Source organism: Melanotaenia boesemani, chromosome 13 (genome assembly GCF_017639745.1).
Source record: "Melanotaenia boesemani isolate fMelBoe1 chromosome 13, fMelBoe1.pri, whole genome shotgun sequence".
Taxonomy (NCBI): domain Eukaryota; kingdom Metazoa; phylum Chordata; class Actinopteri; order Atheriniformes; family Melanotaeniidae; genus Melanotaenia; species Melanotaenia boesemani.
In genome coordinates this window covers 17241837-17259778 of record NC_055694.1, presented here as the reverse complement: position 1 = coordinate 17259778, position 17942 = coordinate 17241837, and the positions used below count along the sequence as shown (strand labels likewise).

The 17942-nt window shown below is 39.1% G+C and overlaps 1 protein-coding gene across 1 annotated transcript; it reads right to left on the bottom strand.

Moving 5' to 3' along the window:
- Positions 1–1448: 1448 nt before the first annotated feature.
- smc5 (structural maintenance of chromosomes 5) lies at positions 1449–17507 on the bottom strand. The gene is made up of 24 exons (XM_042004630.1): positions 17267–17507; positions 16111–16252; positions 14687–14739; positions 14285–14447; positions 14032–14166; positions 12923–13063; positions 10357–10518; positions 9916–9987; positions 9565–9820; positions 9291–9445; positions 8701–8814; positions 7629–7723; positions 7023–7155; positions 6622–6795; positions 6341–6510; positions 6080–6203; positions 5708–5830; positions 5466–5591; positions 5224–5319; positions 4919–5023; positions 4655–4774; positions 4185–4364; positions 3140–3235; positions 1449–2805 (listed from the first exon to the last, which is right to left on the bottom strand). The coding sequence occupies exons 1-24, from the start codon at positions 17422–17424 to the stop codon at positions 2671–2673; spliced, it is 3228 nt and encodes a 1075-aa protein (XP_041860564.1). The 5' UTR covers positions 17425–17507; the 3' UTR covers positions 1449–2670.
- Positions 17508–17942: the final 435 nt, after the last annotated feature.

Here is a 17942-nt window from a genome sequence, read left to right as displayed (position 1 = left end):
CAGCGAGATCACAAAATCACAGGAGGAATGGAGAATCTTGTGATTCTTCACTTCCAGGATAAACGTCTCGTCTATGATGACAAACAACAACACTGAGACTCCCTGACCAGTTAAATACATAATGTTTACATGGTTCAGCAGCTCAAATCTGCACAGGGGTTTTATTTTGAAAAATACCAGAAGCTTTTACCCTGCTCCTGTGTCTGATTTCCTGTCTGCCCCTATCTGAAATGTGGAAACTGACATGAGATGAGTAAAGGTCAAAAATTGACTTGGCTGGGGCTGCTTGGGTGGCCTCACCCCCAGCACGGTGTGGTGACTACCCCTCAATTTTAATCGCAAACAACACACAAATAGTCATGAGCGGGGAAGGTGAGGGCAATGGGGTCCTCTCACACCCCTGTTTCCTGGGAGCCACTGGGGATGGGCAGGGGGAGTTTTTTGCCCCAGGGGCCAGGATCCATGCTGGATCTACTGACAGGGTGGCTGCAGGCCCTGGGGGGGTCCCCAGTCTACTGCATACGAGTGGGGTGTGGTGGGAGGCAGGTGAAGGGCGGTAATGGTGGGGGCTGGATTTGGGGCTTGCTATCCTCTGGTGTGTTGAGCATGTGTTGTTTATTTTGTGGACGCAGGCGACGTGACAAAAATACTTTCAGGTAAAAAGAAGAGCTCTGGACATCAGCTTGATGTATAAAAAATGATTGTGTATTACAAAAAGTGACATCTTAAACAGATATGAATCTCAGTGAGGTCTCTGGCCAATTTTGAGAATCCCCCTGAAAACATGCGTAAGGCATCTTTATATACATTTCAGACAAAGACATTCCTTAGTCCTAAAGTGACCAATCCTGTGAAAACACATATGTTTACACAAATGGTGTTGTGCTAAGTCCAGTCTTCAGGGCACCTAAGACCCTAAGCACCTTATATGGTAAAACCTCTGTGAGCCTTACATCAGCCTGTCTATAAATTCACTACTCTTAGCAAATGGCAGTCTGCTTAAAGCTCAGTGGTAGTATTTATTTGGCCCTTTAACAATATGTAAAATAAATAAATAAATAAATTTGTATAGTTTATTATTGTAGTGCAACATGCACACTCCAGGGGGCAGTAGACAGGTATCAGAGTGTTTAACAGGGTTTTGAGCAAAGTTTTTACAATAATGATGCAAAAGGTTTCAGAAACAGTGGGCGTATTTATCAAATATGATACATATGAAACTAATTATCAAACCTCTAAAATTTTATCAGTGACCTAAACAGCAGTAAACATGAGCAAACTCGACTGCATTGCAGTGCTATTTTTATTTTTATCTTTCTGACTGGAAAAAAATATCATTACATCTTCTATGCTGTAAACACAGAGCTCATGTCACTCCACCTCTAATTTAGTTTTAAGTCCATCTATAGCAGGTGTTCCCAAACTGGGGGATAGGCAGTGTTATGACGGAAAGTTATGATTTTATTTAACAGCAAGGCTAAATAAAATGTACAATTATTTGTACTGCTTGCAAAGCATGAAGTCTCAAAATATTATCATCTGACAGTATGAAGCCAAACAAGTTACAACACTACTTGGGGATTTTTCATCCTGAACACAAAGAAAAGCCTGTTGATTACTTTAGAAATAAACCAAACTGTATTATAAAGCAGAATTGTTTTACTAAAGCAGAATCCATCTCTTCAAAAGTTCAACTCACCTGAGATAATTTGCAGTTTTCAAGTTTAAAACATCTCACATGAACAGAGGACTTTTATCGTTCCTTCTGCCACTGACACTTTAACTATAGTTAACGAAGTAGCAGAAAATAAATTAAGACTACTTCGTGGCCCATTTCTTCAAGCATTTTTTTGAAAGCATCAGGGTGCATGTGGTAGTGGTGGGATCAGAGGGGGGCTGACATTGTTTTCAGTGGAAAGGGGGCTCTGCAGAAAAAGTTTGGGAACCACTGGTCTACAATAAGCTCATAGGGACTTGTTCTACACGGAAATCTTGCACTAAAAGCAGTCTGTACAAAAAGGTGAATGTTGTAAATGTTCTTCTAGTATTTCAAGATTTCCAAACTGTTTATTTATAAGATTGTGTTTATTGTAGAAAAATAAGCTAGCATAGGAAGGAAAACACCTGGAAAAGGCAAGGATATCAAAGGGGTTTAACCAGAGGTGCCCAATTTGCAGCATCCATCACAAAGGTTTAGTTAAGAAATGCCCTGGTGTCCTACGTTCTGTCAGAGAAAATATAATATGATATATGAACTGAGCCGCTTTCTCAAATAAATAATTTTTTTTTTCCACAGAACTTCTCAGAACAGAATCTAGAGCACAAAAACAGCTCAACATGAAACTCTGAGCCTGGGAAATAAAATGTTTAAACTGACACTTCTCAGTAAATATAAACAAAATAGCAAAATTTTTATTAAAATGTATAAACGTAAGTTTCTATATTTTGTTTAAACCAAAGACTTTACAAATTGGTCCATAAAAAGTAAAATGTGCAAATAGTTAAAAAAATTTTTATCATGGCCATGCCATTAGAAACAAAAAACAGAACATTCATGCACTGAACAATGTGCTTCTTTTAACAATCCAAACTTTACATATTTAACAGAATATATTTCTGTAGACCCAAACAGTTAATCTACATTTTAATCACATATAAATGACTGCCAACTTATTTTCTGGCTTTTCTCTGAAGGCACTGTTTAATGAAAGCCTGTGTGTTCCATGAATTAGGAGGAAGCATGTAGGGACCATTATGGACACAGAGGACAGTCATTTCCTCCCCATACTGAAGATTCTGAAGCAGCTGCAGACAAACAAAGTAGGAGTGGAAGTCAGTAAAAGTTCAGTAAAATGAATAGTGCTGCATGTCATGAATGTGCAAACATGAAACAGTAGCTGTACAGTACATCACAAAAACAACTTTGGATACGTTTAATCACAAATAAGTTCGTAATCAAATTTGATTACAAAGAAAGGATGTATAGATGGCATTCAGAGAACCTTTAGTAAACAGCTCTTTAGCATAATATCTTTATAGTTCACTGGCATCAGGTCCTTGTCTGACAGCAACTGCTTGCTGCCACAGGAAGAGACAGTAAGAGTCTGCTTGGTTTTGCCTCTAAAGAAGGAACACTCACCTTTGGTGTTATGAAGAAGTACTGGGAGGTGGTCTCTTTGCAGGCTGTGGAGACCACAATGTCAAAGACTCTCCTCTCATTTATAGGATCCATTCCCTACAAATAGGAGGAGATTCACACACTTATCTCAGTAAATAAGCACAGCCTTATCAGTAACAGAAAGCATGCAAGTAGGTGAATAAATACATTTCAAAATAAATCAATCTGCACATATAAAGTAGGAATCTATATCACTAGTTTGGTCCTGATAGAGATTGCATCAATTCGAAATAATTGTGTGCCAATGTCACAAACTGGTCATTAACGCAGGATATAGTTTAAGTCTTATACTACAGAGTATTAAATAAAAATACCTTTACAAGTTAGTTGTAACAATCAATCAAGGACAGTCCGACTTTCTAATCATAAACATCCTTAAATGCATCTAACAAGTTAATACTTTGTCAGTTGATCAATATTTTCCATTTGGATTGTTAATCATTGAATTGACGTACCACTAATATAGAGCTGAGGGTTGTAAAAAATTCTGAATAACTCAAACTTTTTTAAGTCTTACGTTTAATCATGAAAATGGAACTCTTGAGATTCAAAATGATGTTTACAAGTGTCCTAGCAAAGGATGGCAGCAGCTCTATCAGCACATTTTACACCACAGTATGTATCATTTACATACAACCTAATGGCATTTTTAACAGTAACAATCCTATTATGGCTTAAAATGGTTTCGATGCAACTCCCTGTCTTCACTGCTCATCTTCGACTTAACTAAAACACTCCGGCCCCTTTAAATTGGCTGATATTACACACCTAATAAACTGTGCTTATATCTGAAAAAACCTTTCTAATCCTCAGCAGATTGGTAAGACTGCTTCCTACTGTGTGTTACATAAAATATACCTAAACTATTATTTTAAAAACTTCAGCTACTATACTATGTTTACATTTTTATGGATGGAAATCTCAGGCTGCAACAGTGGTGTGTGAATCCTCTCCAGATGAGCAGCGTCACTCTAACATACAAATATAAATAACGCTTAAGTACTACCTGGTTGATCTCATCCACCACTCTGAAGGGGCAGCGGTTCAGCTCCTGCAAAGCCATGAGATAAAGCATTGTGGAGACGCTGCGCTCCCCTCCGCTCTGATGATGGGGCGTCAGCTCGTGGAGCTGAGTGTTGCTGTGGAACTTCACTCGAATTCGGATCCCATATTTGTCATACTCCTCCTGCAGAAAGATCGCAGGATGATAATTGCAATCTTATCCAAATGTAACTTTTATCGGAGTAGAGCCAAACATATATATATATATATATATATATATATATATATATATATATATATATATATATATATATATATATATATATTAAAAAAAAAAAAAATATATATATATATATATATATATATATATATATATATATATATATATATATATATATATATTAAAAATATAAGTGATATAAGTGAGACCAGTTTTTATGTTAAGGTGAGTGTAACCATTGTAGCTACACTTACCTCATTCTCTGAGTACAGATCAACTTCACCTGCACACTGCATGGAGCGAAAGAACTCACTAAACTTGTCATTTATCTGTTCAACTAGCTGCTTCAGAGGGTTCAGCCAGCGTTGCTTAGCCTATAACAAACACATAAAGCCCAAACATAGATTTTTATGCACAACAGCCGTTATCTCATATGGAAAATTACCTGCTATGTTTGTTGTTTTGTTGTTGTTTTTTTTTTTCTTTAAAAGGATAGCTGAAATAACATAGTAATGCACCTCGGACATGTTTTGTCTGTAGACGTTCAGGGCAGCTGTCTTTTCTTGGAGATCTTTCTCCAAATGTTTGATCTCCTGCTCCCTCCTGTTGTACTCTTCAACAACCTTCAGAGTTAAGAAAACAAAAAAGTACAATCTAAAGTAATAAATTTCAATTAAGTCGCTATGAATGAAATATGTTCGTTTGTGCAGTTTTGAATCGACTTTACTGTAGAGATAAAGTTTGGTGCAGAATTAATCTTAATTTCTGAGAATTAAAAGTTACCCTTTGTGGTAAAGAAAGCATGATCTTTTTGTGCTCTTACATTTTCACTGAGGCCAGTGAAGCACTCAGCTCTGGATCGCTCCTCATTTAACATGGCATCAACTTCCTCCAGTGAATCGGGTAACTTGCTGAAAGCCTGCAATAACAGAAAAAGATCCATAACCTAATACTAATATCAGTACATGATGTTCAAAACACCTTCACAACAGCAACTGGACAATATTACATAGGCATTTCTGCCTGGAAATAAAGAAATGTGAAATAAAAAAATTTTGAACTAACGTTACGCAGGTCTTCGGGTAATGTCTCATCCAGCTGCATCCTGCAAGTTGACTTTGCTCTCTTTAGCATGGCTTTGCATTGTTCTGTCAGTTCTATCTTCCTCTTGTCCAGATGGCTGCATCTTTGCTGTAAGAAAAAAAATAAAGTAAGCACAACTCAAGCCAGGACCTCACTACATAACAATTTATAAATCACACACTAAAACCGACTGTTACATAGAAGTTTGTGCTTGAGATACATACTTCCATGGTCTTCAGTTCAGAGGTACTTTCTCTACAGTCATTCTCCAGCTTAGTTTTCTCCACTGTCAACCCCACTGTCTCCAAAGCCAGATGCACCTTCTCCATTGTCAGAGTGGCTCTCAGCTACAGATGACGGAGAGACAGGAAAATTGAAGTTACAAAAAAAAAAAGGATTCCAACCATAACAATGAAGAATCATTTAATGTAATTACAAAACTGTGAGAAATATTGCTCATTGTGGAATTGATTTTTACTCCAGCATGCTTCTTAAACTGTAGTTAGGTTGCAATAAAAACTTAAATGAGTTGAAAATCCAGAAACAATAAAGGAAATAAAACAGGTTGGCATGGTTAAAAGTTTGCTCATCCATACCTTCATTTGGGCCATGAATGCAGCGACTATGGTCACTTTCTGTGAATTAACAGCAGCAACCTTTTCTTTAGTTTCTTCTTCAACCTTCTTCAGGTCAATAACATTCTGTTCCATTTGCCTCAGACTATAATCAGGGAAAAAAATTAGAGTTAGATTGCTCATCAAGTCTGAATTAACCGCACTAATGCTACTCTAAAGACAATCTCATATTCAAGCCTGTCTGCTCATATGAAATTTTAATATCTGTCTGTACAGGCTTACCTGTCCTGTTTGGTACTAATTTTCTGCTCCAGTTGTCTCTTCTTTCCCTTAAGTTCAGAAAGTTTCTTTTTCTCTGCCAACAATTCATTTTCACTGCGATCCAGTGAAGCACCATCCTTCTGCAAGGCCTTCATCCGTTCACTGATGTCTTTTAACTTTGACTCACAGGCCTGTGGGTCAGACAAAGATGAACAATTTTACTCTGCCTAGCTAAGCTCTAGAAAGACTAAATTAAAAGATGCTGAAACATTTTAAGGTTGTGCAAACCTACAGGATCTCACCTTTATCTGCTGCTCCAGCTGCCGTTTCTCCTCAGCATCCACAGTGATGGTGAGAAACTGGGAGGTGTGTACTGCAGAGTTACTGGTGCTGATCTTGTTGGAATAAAATGACCTTTTTACAGTGTACCTCTCCTGTGTTGTATACAACACCTTGAGGTAGGGTTCTTCAATCACCTGCAAAATGGCAAAAATTTCAATATATGATGTGGACAAAAAAGCTGAAAGTGAACCACCTTAAGTAATACAGGCCTATGACATACACATATATATATAGATCGATATATAGATCGATAGATCAATTGATAGATCGATAGAGAGTATATACACAGAAAAGTATTCTCTTTGCCAATTCTCTGCAGTTCTGTTTTGAGAGCTTTATTTGTGTGATAACAGGACTCTACCGTTTTAATCATGGCTTTGGTTTTATCGGTTCCCACAGGCACATCGTGAACCCGGTACTGCTGACAAAGGTAACTCATCACCTCATCAGGGGCATCAAACATCTCGCGAAGGTAAGAGAAGAATCCAAAACGACTGAAATTGTAAAAGATGGGTAAAGACAAAAGGTAGGGCTAGGTTAACATTTACCATATTGTTCTGTGCTTGGTTATATTATCCAAACAAAAAGTAGTCCAGTGTAGCACAGGAAAAGGACAACTCAAAACTCTATGTAGGTTAAATCTTTGCTGAGGTTAGCTACTTATCTTGCCAATTATTAAGTAGCACAGGATTAGTCAATAGTAGACATTTCCCATCACTTACTTAACCAGTGTTGTTGTATCACTGGCCAGATCAATTGTGAGCTTCATTAAAGATTAAGTCTCGACCTACTTCCCCCTTGTCTAATTTGGCCTCTTTTGCTGTACCATTGAGATTGACTTAAAGGATGCTTTTCCTGACACACCAAGGAAAAAAGAAAGAAAATATTTTCCCCACAAGATTATTTATAGCTGAAGGCAATGACTTAAAAAAAAAGACAAAAGCAAGCACAATGAACCGTCTCTCACCTCAGTGACTCAATATTTCGGGATGGCTCCTTCTTGGAACATGACTCTTCTGGAGCAGAAATGGAGTTAACCTTCAAATTCTGCTTGTCCCGGACCTAAATGTTAGGAAAGACCACACCAAACTTTTTCTTTAAACTTTGAATATCATTACACCCAACTACTTTGCACTTGGAAGTATTGTCATTGTCCTTCTAGATGACAGTGCACAACATCCATCAATTACATTCACCAAAATAGACCTTCGAGCATTGCAGCCTGGTGCCAGGAGTGGATTGTGCTACAACTAGATAGTGCTAATATCAACAACTCCATCCATCCATTTTCTGTATGCATTTAATCCAATTTAGGGTCCTAGGGGGGCTGGAGCCTCTAGTAGGTACAATGAGACAAGAGGCAGGATGGTCACAAGTCCATCACAGGGCCAATGCAGGGACAAGTGAGACTAATCAGCTCCTAGGATCAGTTGAGGCTCACCAATGAACCCAACAATACATATTTTTGGACTGTGGAAGCAGCTGGAGTACCAGGAGAAAACCCACACATGCAGAGGGAGAACATGCCAACTCCAACCAGAAAGGCCCCAGCCAAGATTCAAAGCAGGCTGTGAGGCAACAGTGCTTACCCCCACACCACCGTGCAGCCTTATTCACAACTCATTATTGTAATTTTCTTACCCACTGAGAAGGCCTGGTGAGCAAATAATGCATTTTACACATTTACAACATGTTCAGTCCCTTCATTATAAATATTGACAGGAACCATACTTGAAACATAAATTGTTCATCTATTGAATAGTATCTGGTGAATAATAATCAACACTGTTACATATAAGCAGTGTCTGAAATGCATCAGTAGCAGCCTGCCCCCAGTCCTCCACAACGCATTTGTCTACACCGTGGAATGGAGGAGTTTGAATATCTGCTGGAAGTGATCATAACGTTGCGCTGTAGGGCTATGCTCCATCAGAGTAGAAACAAAAATCAAATGCAAGTCCAAACTAGTGATTAATAAACATGCTCATTAGTCATCTTCACAGTATGCAAACACAGTCAGTCTTGGTGTGCACCCTGACCTCAATCATGAACTTCTCCATGTCGTCTTTCCTCTGGAAGACAAATGCTCGCAGATCATGAAATGGGATGTGGTTTTCTACATATTTGGCAAAGCGATTATCTCTTATATTGATCTGTGGGGAAAAGGGCAGAATAACCATTAGGACTGCACATTCCGCATTTTTAGTAAAAAAATAAATAAATAAAAATAATAATAAAAAATGAAATAAAATAAAATAATAATAACAATAATTACAATAATAATAATAATAATAATAATAATAATAATAATAATAATGGTGGTCTAAATTACGCTCTGAACATCATTTACATTAACTTATAAAGAACTGTTGCAGAGAGAACAATTCTCTCCAATAACAAAATAATTAATAAAGAAAACACTTTGCATTGCACTACCGATGTGGACTCATTTAGGTAACGCTGTTTATCCCCCTTTGTCTAGCAATTCTAAGCACTATATTACAATGTAATAAATCTCACATCACATCAAAGTACAACAACTGGCAACAACTAAAACTTCAAAGAAAACATGTCATATTTTTGGAAATGGGTTTGAGTAGCTTTGCAGGGGTAAATCAGTGGGACTCACCACCAGCATCATGGGCTCATGGACATTCCCCTCAAAGAGTTGTCTGTTGTGCCTAAGCCACATAAGGGCAGCGTATGTGTCCCTGTGGCATCCTCGCAGCTTGTCTTCTTTGGCATTCATCATGTTATTCATATCATTGAGCTTTCTCTCCAACACTGGCAATAAAAATAAAAATGATTTTACATGAGTAGTCTTCTGAGTTTTAAAATTTATATTCCATCAGATTTTCTTTTATGTATGAAAATTATTCTTTTTTGAACATTGGCACACTCACTTCTGGACTCAGCAATGGTACCGTCTCTCTCCCTACGCAGATCAGCCTTCTCTCCTTCGATCTTTGCTTTCTCCACCTGGATGCGCCTCAGCTCCACATTAACAGCATTGATCCTTGGTGTTACATCTGGTTGGTCGCTGACTTTGGCAAGCTCTGCCTTCAGGTCTTCAATGGTTCGCTTGGTATTGCTGATTCGCTTCTGGTGATCTTCCTCCTCATTCTGCTTCAGTCTCAGCATTTGTTTAATGTCATCAATCTGTATAGATCAATGGGCAGTTGTTGATTCTGAACTTACAAATAAAGTTACAAGAATAAATGGTCAGCTTAGCAGCTACAGTGTTTTTCTCTCACCTCTTTCTGTTTTCTATCCAACTGATCTTGTTTCTGTTTGCATTTCAGAGAAGCGTCTTTGATGGCATTAGTCTGAAAAACATCAACCTCGTCTTAACATTTATTTTAACATACATTAATGTAGCTTTATTTATTTTTCCAAAGTCTGTTGCTCAAGTATATTAACATAAGGATTAAGGCCTGCCCAGTATTTATAACTGTAGAAAATAATACTCAAAGCCTTTAAAGTCTATAGTAATTATTATATTAAACACGTTTTTGAAAAACTAAAAAAAAAACTAAGAATAAAATTATTTCGCTTAAAATGTATAATGCGCATACAGTGTAGTCAACAGTCAGTTCATTGATATCTTCAAAGTAACATTAGCGCCTACATATTCTCTTTTTCAATCATATTTTCATGTTGTTGACATTTAATGGAGTAACATTATTCATTGTCACCTTAGCCTTCATTTTTGCCTCAGTGGGCTTCAGCTGGTCCTCGATTTGCTGAATCTTCCTCAGCATGGGTGCCTGGGAATGCTTCAGAGCAGAAAACTGCCTTTTGGCCTCATCTCGCTCCTTCTTCACACCCTCAAGCTCCTTACGGGTGGTCTCATATTCCTGGTGCCATAGGAAAACAGACATAATCAAAAGAATGCAGTCTGTATTTTTTATTTTGTATTACCTTATACTACGGTTCTTCTTTCCCTTTCATGCATAATATTTGGGCTCCTCCTTGAGCAGCCACCTTCAAGAGGAGCTTTGCACGTCTCGAAGATCCTAGGAGCTACACTATATTGCCAAAAGTATTCATTCACCCATCCAAATAAATGAAATCAGGTGTTCCAATCACTTCCATGACCACAGGTGTATAAAAATCAAGCACGGAGCCATGCAGACTGTTTCTACAAACATTTGTGAAGTAATGGGTCGCTCTCAGGAGCTTAGTGAATTAGTGAAAAGGTCAGCAACTTTCTGCAGAGTCAATTGCTACAGACCTCCAAACTTCATGTGGCCTTCAGATCAGCTCAAGAACAGCACGAAGAGAGTTTCATTACTGGGTTTCCATGGCTGAGCAGCTGCATCCAAGCCATACATCACCAAAAGCAATGCAAAGCGTCAGATAAAGTGGTGTAGAGAAAACCACCACTAGACTCTGGATCAGTTCTCTGGAGTTACAAATTGTGCTTCACTATCTGGCAATCAGATGGAAGAGTCTGGGTATGGTGGTTGCCAGTAGAACAGTACTTGTCTGACCGCATTGTGCCAAGTAAAAAGTTTTTTTTGTTGTTTTTGTTTTTTGTTTTGTTTTTTTTGCTGCACCGAACAGCAGTTCAGAGTACCCACCCTTTTTGGAGTCCTTGGATGGGGTCTTGGAGAGCACTCCTTCAGGGGACCCTGTCGTTTTGCTGGGGGACTTGCTCATGTGGGTAATGACAGGGAGACCTGGAGGGGCGTGATTGGGAGAAACAGCCCCCTGATCTGAATCCAGGTGGTGTTTTGTTTTTGGACTTTTGTGCTCGTCATGGATTGTCCATAACAAACGCTATGTTAAAGCATAAGAGTGTCCATGTGCACTTGGCACCGGGACACTCTTGGCAGCAGTTCAATGATAGATGTAGTTGTATCATCGGACTTGCGGCTGGATGTTTTGGACACTCGGGTGAAGAGAGGAGCGGAGCTGTCTACTGATCACCACCTGGTGGTGAGTTGGCTCAGATGGTGGGGGAGGATGTCGGTCAGGCCTGGCAGACCCATACGTGTTGTGAGGGTCTTCTGGGAACATCTGGCGGCGTCCCCTGTCAGAAAGAGTTTCAACTACCATCTTAGGGTCCTGGAGAGGGGGGTCCATCCATTAGTCTAACATTGGATTGAGGACTGGTGTTTTTCATCCCGGTCGTGGAACAGTGAACCAGCTCTACACCCTCTTCAGGGTCTGTGGGGGTGTTCCGGGAGGATGGAGCACTGGACCCCCTTGTACAAGCTGTCTGGTCCTTGTATGACCAGTGCCAGAGCTTGGTCCGCTTTGGCAGAAGTAAATCAGATTTGTTTCCAGTGAGGGTTGGACTCTGTCAAGGCTGCCCTTTGTCACAGATTCTGTTCATGAATTTTATGGACCACACCTCTGCTGCTAGGTGCAAAAAGGTGTTGAGGGGATCCGGTTTGGTAGCCTCAGGATTGTGTCTCTGCTTTTTGCAAATGATGTGGTTCTGCTGGCTTCACTGGGCCGTGATCTTCAGCTCTCGCTGGAGCGATACGCAGCCGAGTGTGCAGAGGCTAGGATAAAAATCAGCACCTCCAAATCTAAAACCATAGTCCTCAGCCGGAAAAGGGTGGAGTGTTTTCTCCAGGTCGGGAATGAGGTCCTGCCCCAAATGGAGGAGTTCAAGTATTTGGGGTCTTATTCATGAGTGAGGGAAGGATGGAGCGGGAGATCGACAGGCGACTCCAGTGATGCGGACTCTGCATCGGTCTGTTGTGGTGAAGAAGGAGCTGAGCCAAAAGGCACAGCTCCAAATTTACCACTTGATCTATGTTCCTACCCTCACCTATGGTCACGAGCTGTGGGTAGTGAAAAAAAGAACAAGGCTGCGAATACAAGCAGCCGAAATTATTTTTCTCTGCAGGGTAGCCGGGCTATCTCCCTTAGAGATAGGGTGAAAAGCTTGGTGACCCGGGAGGGGTTCAGAGTAAAATCGCTGCTCCTCCACATTGAGAAGAGCCAGATGGGGTAGCTCAGGCATCTGATCAGGATGCTTCTTGGATACCTCCCTGCTGAGGTGTTCCGAGCACGTCCCACCAGAAGGAGACCCAAGGGAAAACCCAGGACACTCTGGAGGGACTACACCTCTCAGCTGGCCTAGGAATGCCTCAGGATCCCCCGGACGAGCTGGCGGATGTGGCCGGGGAGAGGGAAGTCTGGGCTTCCTTGCTTAGGCAGCTGCTTCTGCAACCCAACCTCGGATCAACGTCAAAAAAAGGACGGACGGACGGATTGATAATATAATTGAGGTCAATGACTCACCACCCATGGTTTCTTCTTCTCAAGGAGCTCAATTACATCCAAATGCCTCTTTTTTTCATAGTAGCGATTTACATCATGCTTGTTCCTCTCATTTCTCTGTTTGGTTTTCTCCAGAAAGCTTGCCTTCTCCTTCACAACATTCTACAGAGAAACAAAGAAAATACCACAAAAATCCTGAAACAAATCTGCCAATACAAACGTTAAATATGGGGCACTTATAAATGATATATAGGGAAACTGTGATTGTACTTTATTTATAAAAAGAAAAATATCTATTGTGATGACTGTTACACCTGGGTTTTTGTCCTATACATTGCAAAGTACTGTACTTTTTTGTCTATTCAAAGCTTGTGGTTCATCACCGGGCTGGGATCAGCTCCTGGCCATGTCAAAGCAATGACACCCTCAACCATTCTACAAACCCATTTTAACAACTGACTGCTTAGGAGGGCTGCACAACAGCCAAACAAAACAGCAGTTTTAAATGTGTGGGAGCTCCTGTCAACCTTCAACCATTCAAGTTTAGCTAGTTTGGAGTCTTTGTCTAGTTATTGTCTTCCATTTTGTTTTCCCCCGTGTGTGTTATTTGGTTTGGCCAAACCACTATGAGTTACCCTCATTGTGTCATTTTGTTAGGTCAGTTTTTCCCTCAGTTAAGTGTGATTTTGTTTAAGTTACACTTTTGAGTATCATTAAATTTAGTTGACCTCTTTTAATGGCCGGCTAGTTTATTCATTCTTTTGGATTTTTGGGTCAATAAAAACCCAGGTTTTGAGATTACTTTCTGTGTCCTCGTAGCTTTACTGCTTGGTCCTTGACACTGTTCCAAGCAGAACTGGGGACATAAGTGAGGGTTCATCTGGGACATCCCAAAAGCACAGTACCGTGCAATATTTAAGACGGGCAATCACAGTGATATTTAGTGACAGTATAGATGCTATAAAATTTAATGTTTATATAAATAGATTTAAATCATCAAACTTTGTTATTGTCATCAGTTTGTAATTAAAAACATATCTCACTCCTCAAACTGTCTACAGACCTGCCCTGATGTTTTAATGATAAAACCCAGAATTGTCACCTGCTGCAAATGCAGGCTTCATTTTTACCTCAAGTTCCCGCTCTTTGCTGCGGAAGTTTTTCAGCTCACAGTGATACTCGTACATCTCAGGTGGTCCCACTGATTTCTCAGTTGCCTCCAGTATTTCCATGTTGGACATCTTGGCAAACTCACCTACTTTTTCCTTTGGGAGGAAAAACCCACCACAACAGGAAGGAGAAAAATAGAGTAAACCAGCAGCATATTCCATCAGTGGCTTCTTTTCATATGTAAAGCATTAAATCGAAGTGACAAAAACATACCTGAGGCAGAAACTGGCAAAGATTGCTGACTTGGATACACAAAGCCTTGACCTGTTCTTCTACAATTTTCTGGCTGCAGAATTTGCCATTTAGCATCCAAATCGACTGATTGTTCTCCACGTGGATCTCTCTGTGAATTACTATATTACCTCCTCTCTTGTTCCTTAAACAACACAGAGTGATTTTAAGATCACAAATATGTATTCTTAACATGATTATTTGGCTGATGTAGTGTTTGCAGGCTAAATATTTTAGCTGAAGTTGCCTGTGTTGTAAAATAACATTATCCCCGTTAATATCTGGTTTATAAGCTGATTCATCTGGAATGCCTGAAAACACGTCACACAAATAGTATCTTAGTACCAGGGGTAGTTTGAGTGCAACTGACTTCACGTAACTCACAGTTCAATCTCAATGAAGCCTTTCTGGCACCCACGTTTGACATAGAGCCCAACCTATAAAAAAGGAAAAAAATAAACTGTTAATTATGACAAGAACTGGAATTAGTTAGTATGTCTAGGGTCATGTAGTGATAAGTTCTTAGTATGCAATATAGTACTCATGATTATGTTTTCATAATTGACATTCACATGAAATACAGAGCATTTATTTGGAAAGAAGGTGAGGCAGGTGATATTTATTTGGTTAAAAAATGTGGGTTTATTACTAGATATTAGAAAATCATACACACTGCTTAGGGTTTCCTCCAGGATTTTTCAAACTGTTTGTCAAATGGGCAAAAAAATTGTGATTTTTGGATGGGAAACTGCTCCCAAAAGACAATGAGAAACTGTGCTTTCAGTAGAGGTATCGTTTGTCCTTGTTCGTGCCGACGGGTGGACACAGGTAGCCAAAATTTTTATTTACATATTTTTTCGGACTTTGTGTACCTGGTCTTTTAATTGTGTTTTGTCTTAACTGTGTTTGATGGTCACAGAAATGGTTTTACTGAGTTGTTAGCTGAGATTCAGGACTTTCTGTGGATACCACACGTTTTACACATCTGACGTTACACCCATAAACCGGATGTTTATGGGTGTAACTTATAGAAGGAAGCAGCTTCACAGCTTTAAATTCATCCTGCTGACTTTTTATCTTTTAGTTAGTAAATCCAGAAAATGCCATCTTTCTTTCTCATGAATATTTGATTTTATATATATTAAGAAATATTATAATTGTTGCTCTTTAAAGAGAAAACTGCTGCTAAATCTGTTTAGTGTTTTGTAAACCAAAACTTAGTGCATTTTCTCTATATAGCAGAAGGCCTTCTTTTAAAGGAAAATGACATTTTGCATGTAACAACGCGATTAATCGCAACATTTCATGCAATTAAAATTTTAAATCCTTGCCCAGCAATTGATAGGGCTGTCACAGCTGCCCTGGGGCAGACTGGCAGAAATGTGGCAGCTAATCCACGCCTGTGGCCTCTCTGACCACCACCATATACCAGCAATGCCAATACTAGAGGCTAAGAGGGTTAAGTGTCTTGCCTCGGGACACAACGACAGATTGACTGGGGGAGTGGGAACTGAACCACCAACCTTCCAATCATTGGATGACCTCAGGCTCTACCGTCTGAGCCTCAGTTATTGGTCATCTTCTCTTCTTACTTGACAGTGTTGTTTCATTACTTTCAAGGCTCATTGTCTCTCTTTGTGTCCATCTCTCGTTTCCATGAAATTTTAGCAACTTTTTAACAAAACTAAATAAAATCTAACAAAGCAAAAACAGTGTCAGGCAGAGATAACAGGAGAGCGTTGCATACCGTCACATTCTTTATTAGTTTTAAGTACACCAACTTGTGGATGTGTTATTCTGCTGTTTACCTTGTCTCCTCTGCCCAGAATCGCAGTCTTGCCAGCCAAACCCAAACAGATGGCGCACACAATGCTTGATTTGCCAGTTCCATTTGCTCCAACAATCATGTTCAGATGTGGTCCAGGATAAACCTCAGAGTAGTCATAGGTCCTGTCGAGTATAAAGTAGACATCTAAGACGTTCCCACTGTCTTTAATAGAAGTGCCCCAAAGTGGGTGTTTGATAGAAGTTAGAATTTAGCTTCATGAAATGAGAAACATTCATTTTAAGGAAAAAGCATGCATCTCCTGTTCATACAATATAAAACAAACAAACAAAAAATTATCTTGGACGTTAACATGGCTGAAGAACTGATATACTATATATATTTTTTCTATGTGGCACTGAAGTTTCCCGTACTGAAGACCTTTTGGTTTGAAATAACAACTGATGGAATAAATACTTGGGACTTTGTCATGTTTATACTGAAGGTTTTGGAAGACAGCAATGTCTAACATACTGAAAATTCTTGTTTGGATTCCTGTATGGAGCTTATCCTAAGTTGTTCTTTCCCCCATATTTTCCAAAATGTTTTAAAATGGCAAAAAAAAAAAAATAATAACTCAAACATTAAGTCATTCTTGTGTGGATCTACATATAATACAAGTATTCTTCTTAATCAAAATGACAAAAAAATAAGTCTTCCCAAAAATTTTTTACAAATATACAGTTAAAAAAATCTCACATTCACAAAAGGTACAGGTTCTCTTCATAACCACAAACGGGTCAAAGCTAAAGTGTTAAGTTTGTGAACATTTATGCTAGTGTAACATGATTTATTTTTCCTCAAGTTCTGTAATATTGATTTGATGAGTGTACATTGATTTGCACTACATGTCATGTATTACTGAAATCTACTATTTTTGCCGGGGCGGAAGGATATGAGTTAACGCTAAGTCACAGACAGACTTTAAAAGCTGAAGTTTTTCTTCAGGTGATTTTGAAATAAATGACAAGACTTAATCCATGTCCGTGTGCTGTGTTACCGACGACCATCTACGGACTTGTAACACCGATTACCACAACAAAATAGATGTGTTACACTAGCAAAGTTAATCACGTTTCTTCAGGCTGACAGCAGTTTGCTATGCGCTGTTGCCTGGTAGCTGAGTAGCAATTACTTACAGGAAGTTTTTCATGGTGATACGAAGTATGGAACCCTCCACAAATCGACCATCTCCATCGAGTTCATTGCCCCCAAATGCGTTCGTTGTGTTTGTGGAAGAATCTTTAGAACTGCTGCCGATTTTACTGAATCGCAGCTTTTTACTGGGCTCGGCCATAATTACAGAAATAGGACTTAGCCTATTGCCAAGGTAGCGAGTGGTTCGCCCTCGCGCGCTTGGCTAGTTTGTTGGTGAAAGATGATTGGACAAAAAAGTCACATGTATATACAAAGGACGACGACAAAGTTAACGTTGAATATCGCGAGATAGATATGTTAAAAGCCGTTTCTATTAAAACGAGATTAGTGTTTGTACTGTCTCCGATTGTCTCACAAATACATTGATGCATCTATTGTACAGATAAGTTCATATCTGAATATTCACATATATTCTGAATATACAGGATAGCACACAATCAGCTGTTTTCTGGCAGGTGATACATATAATTAGTGCACACATTATTCATTTAACTGAGTTAAAATTCTAAATATTTTTTCACCTGTTTCCACGTTACATGTTAAAAAGTAATGAATGGACTATCATCTGTAAGAATTTATTACTTATTTTGAATTTACAATTTGTGTAATGACGAAATTCTAATAAATAAACTTACTGCAATCACTTTTACTACTTTG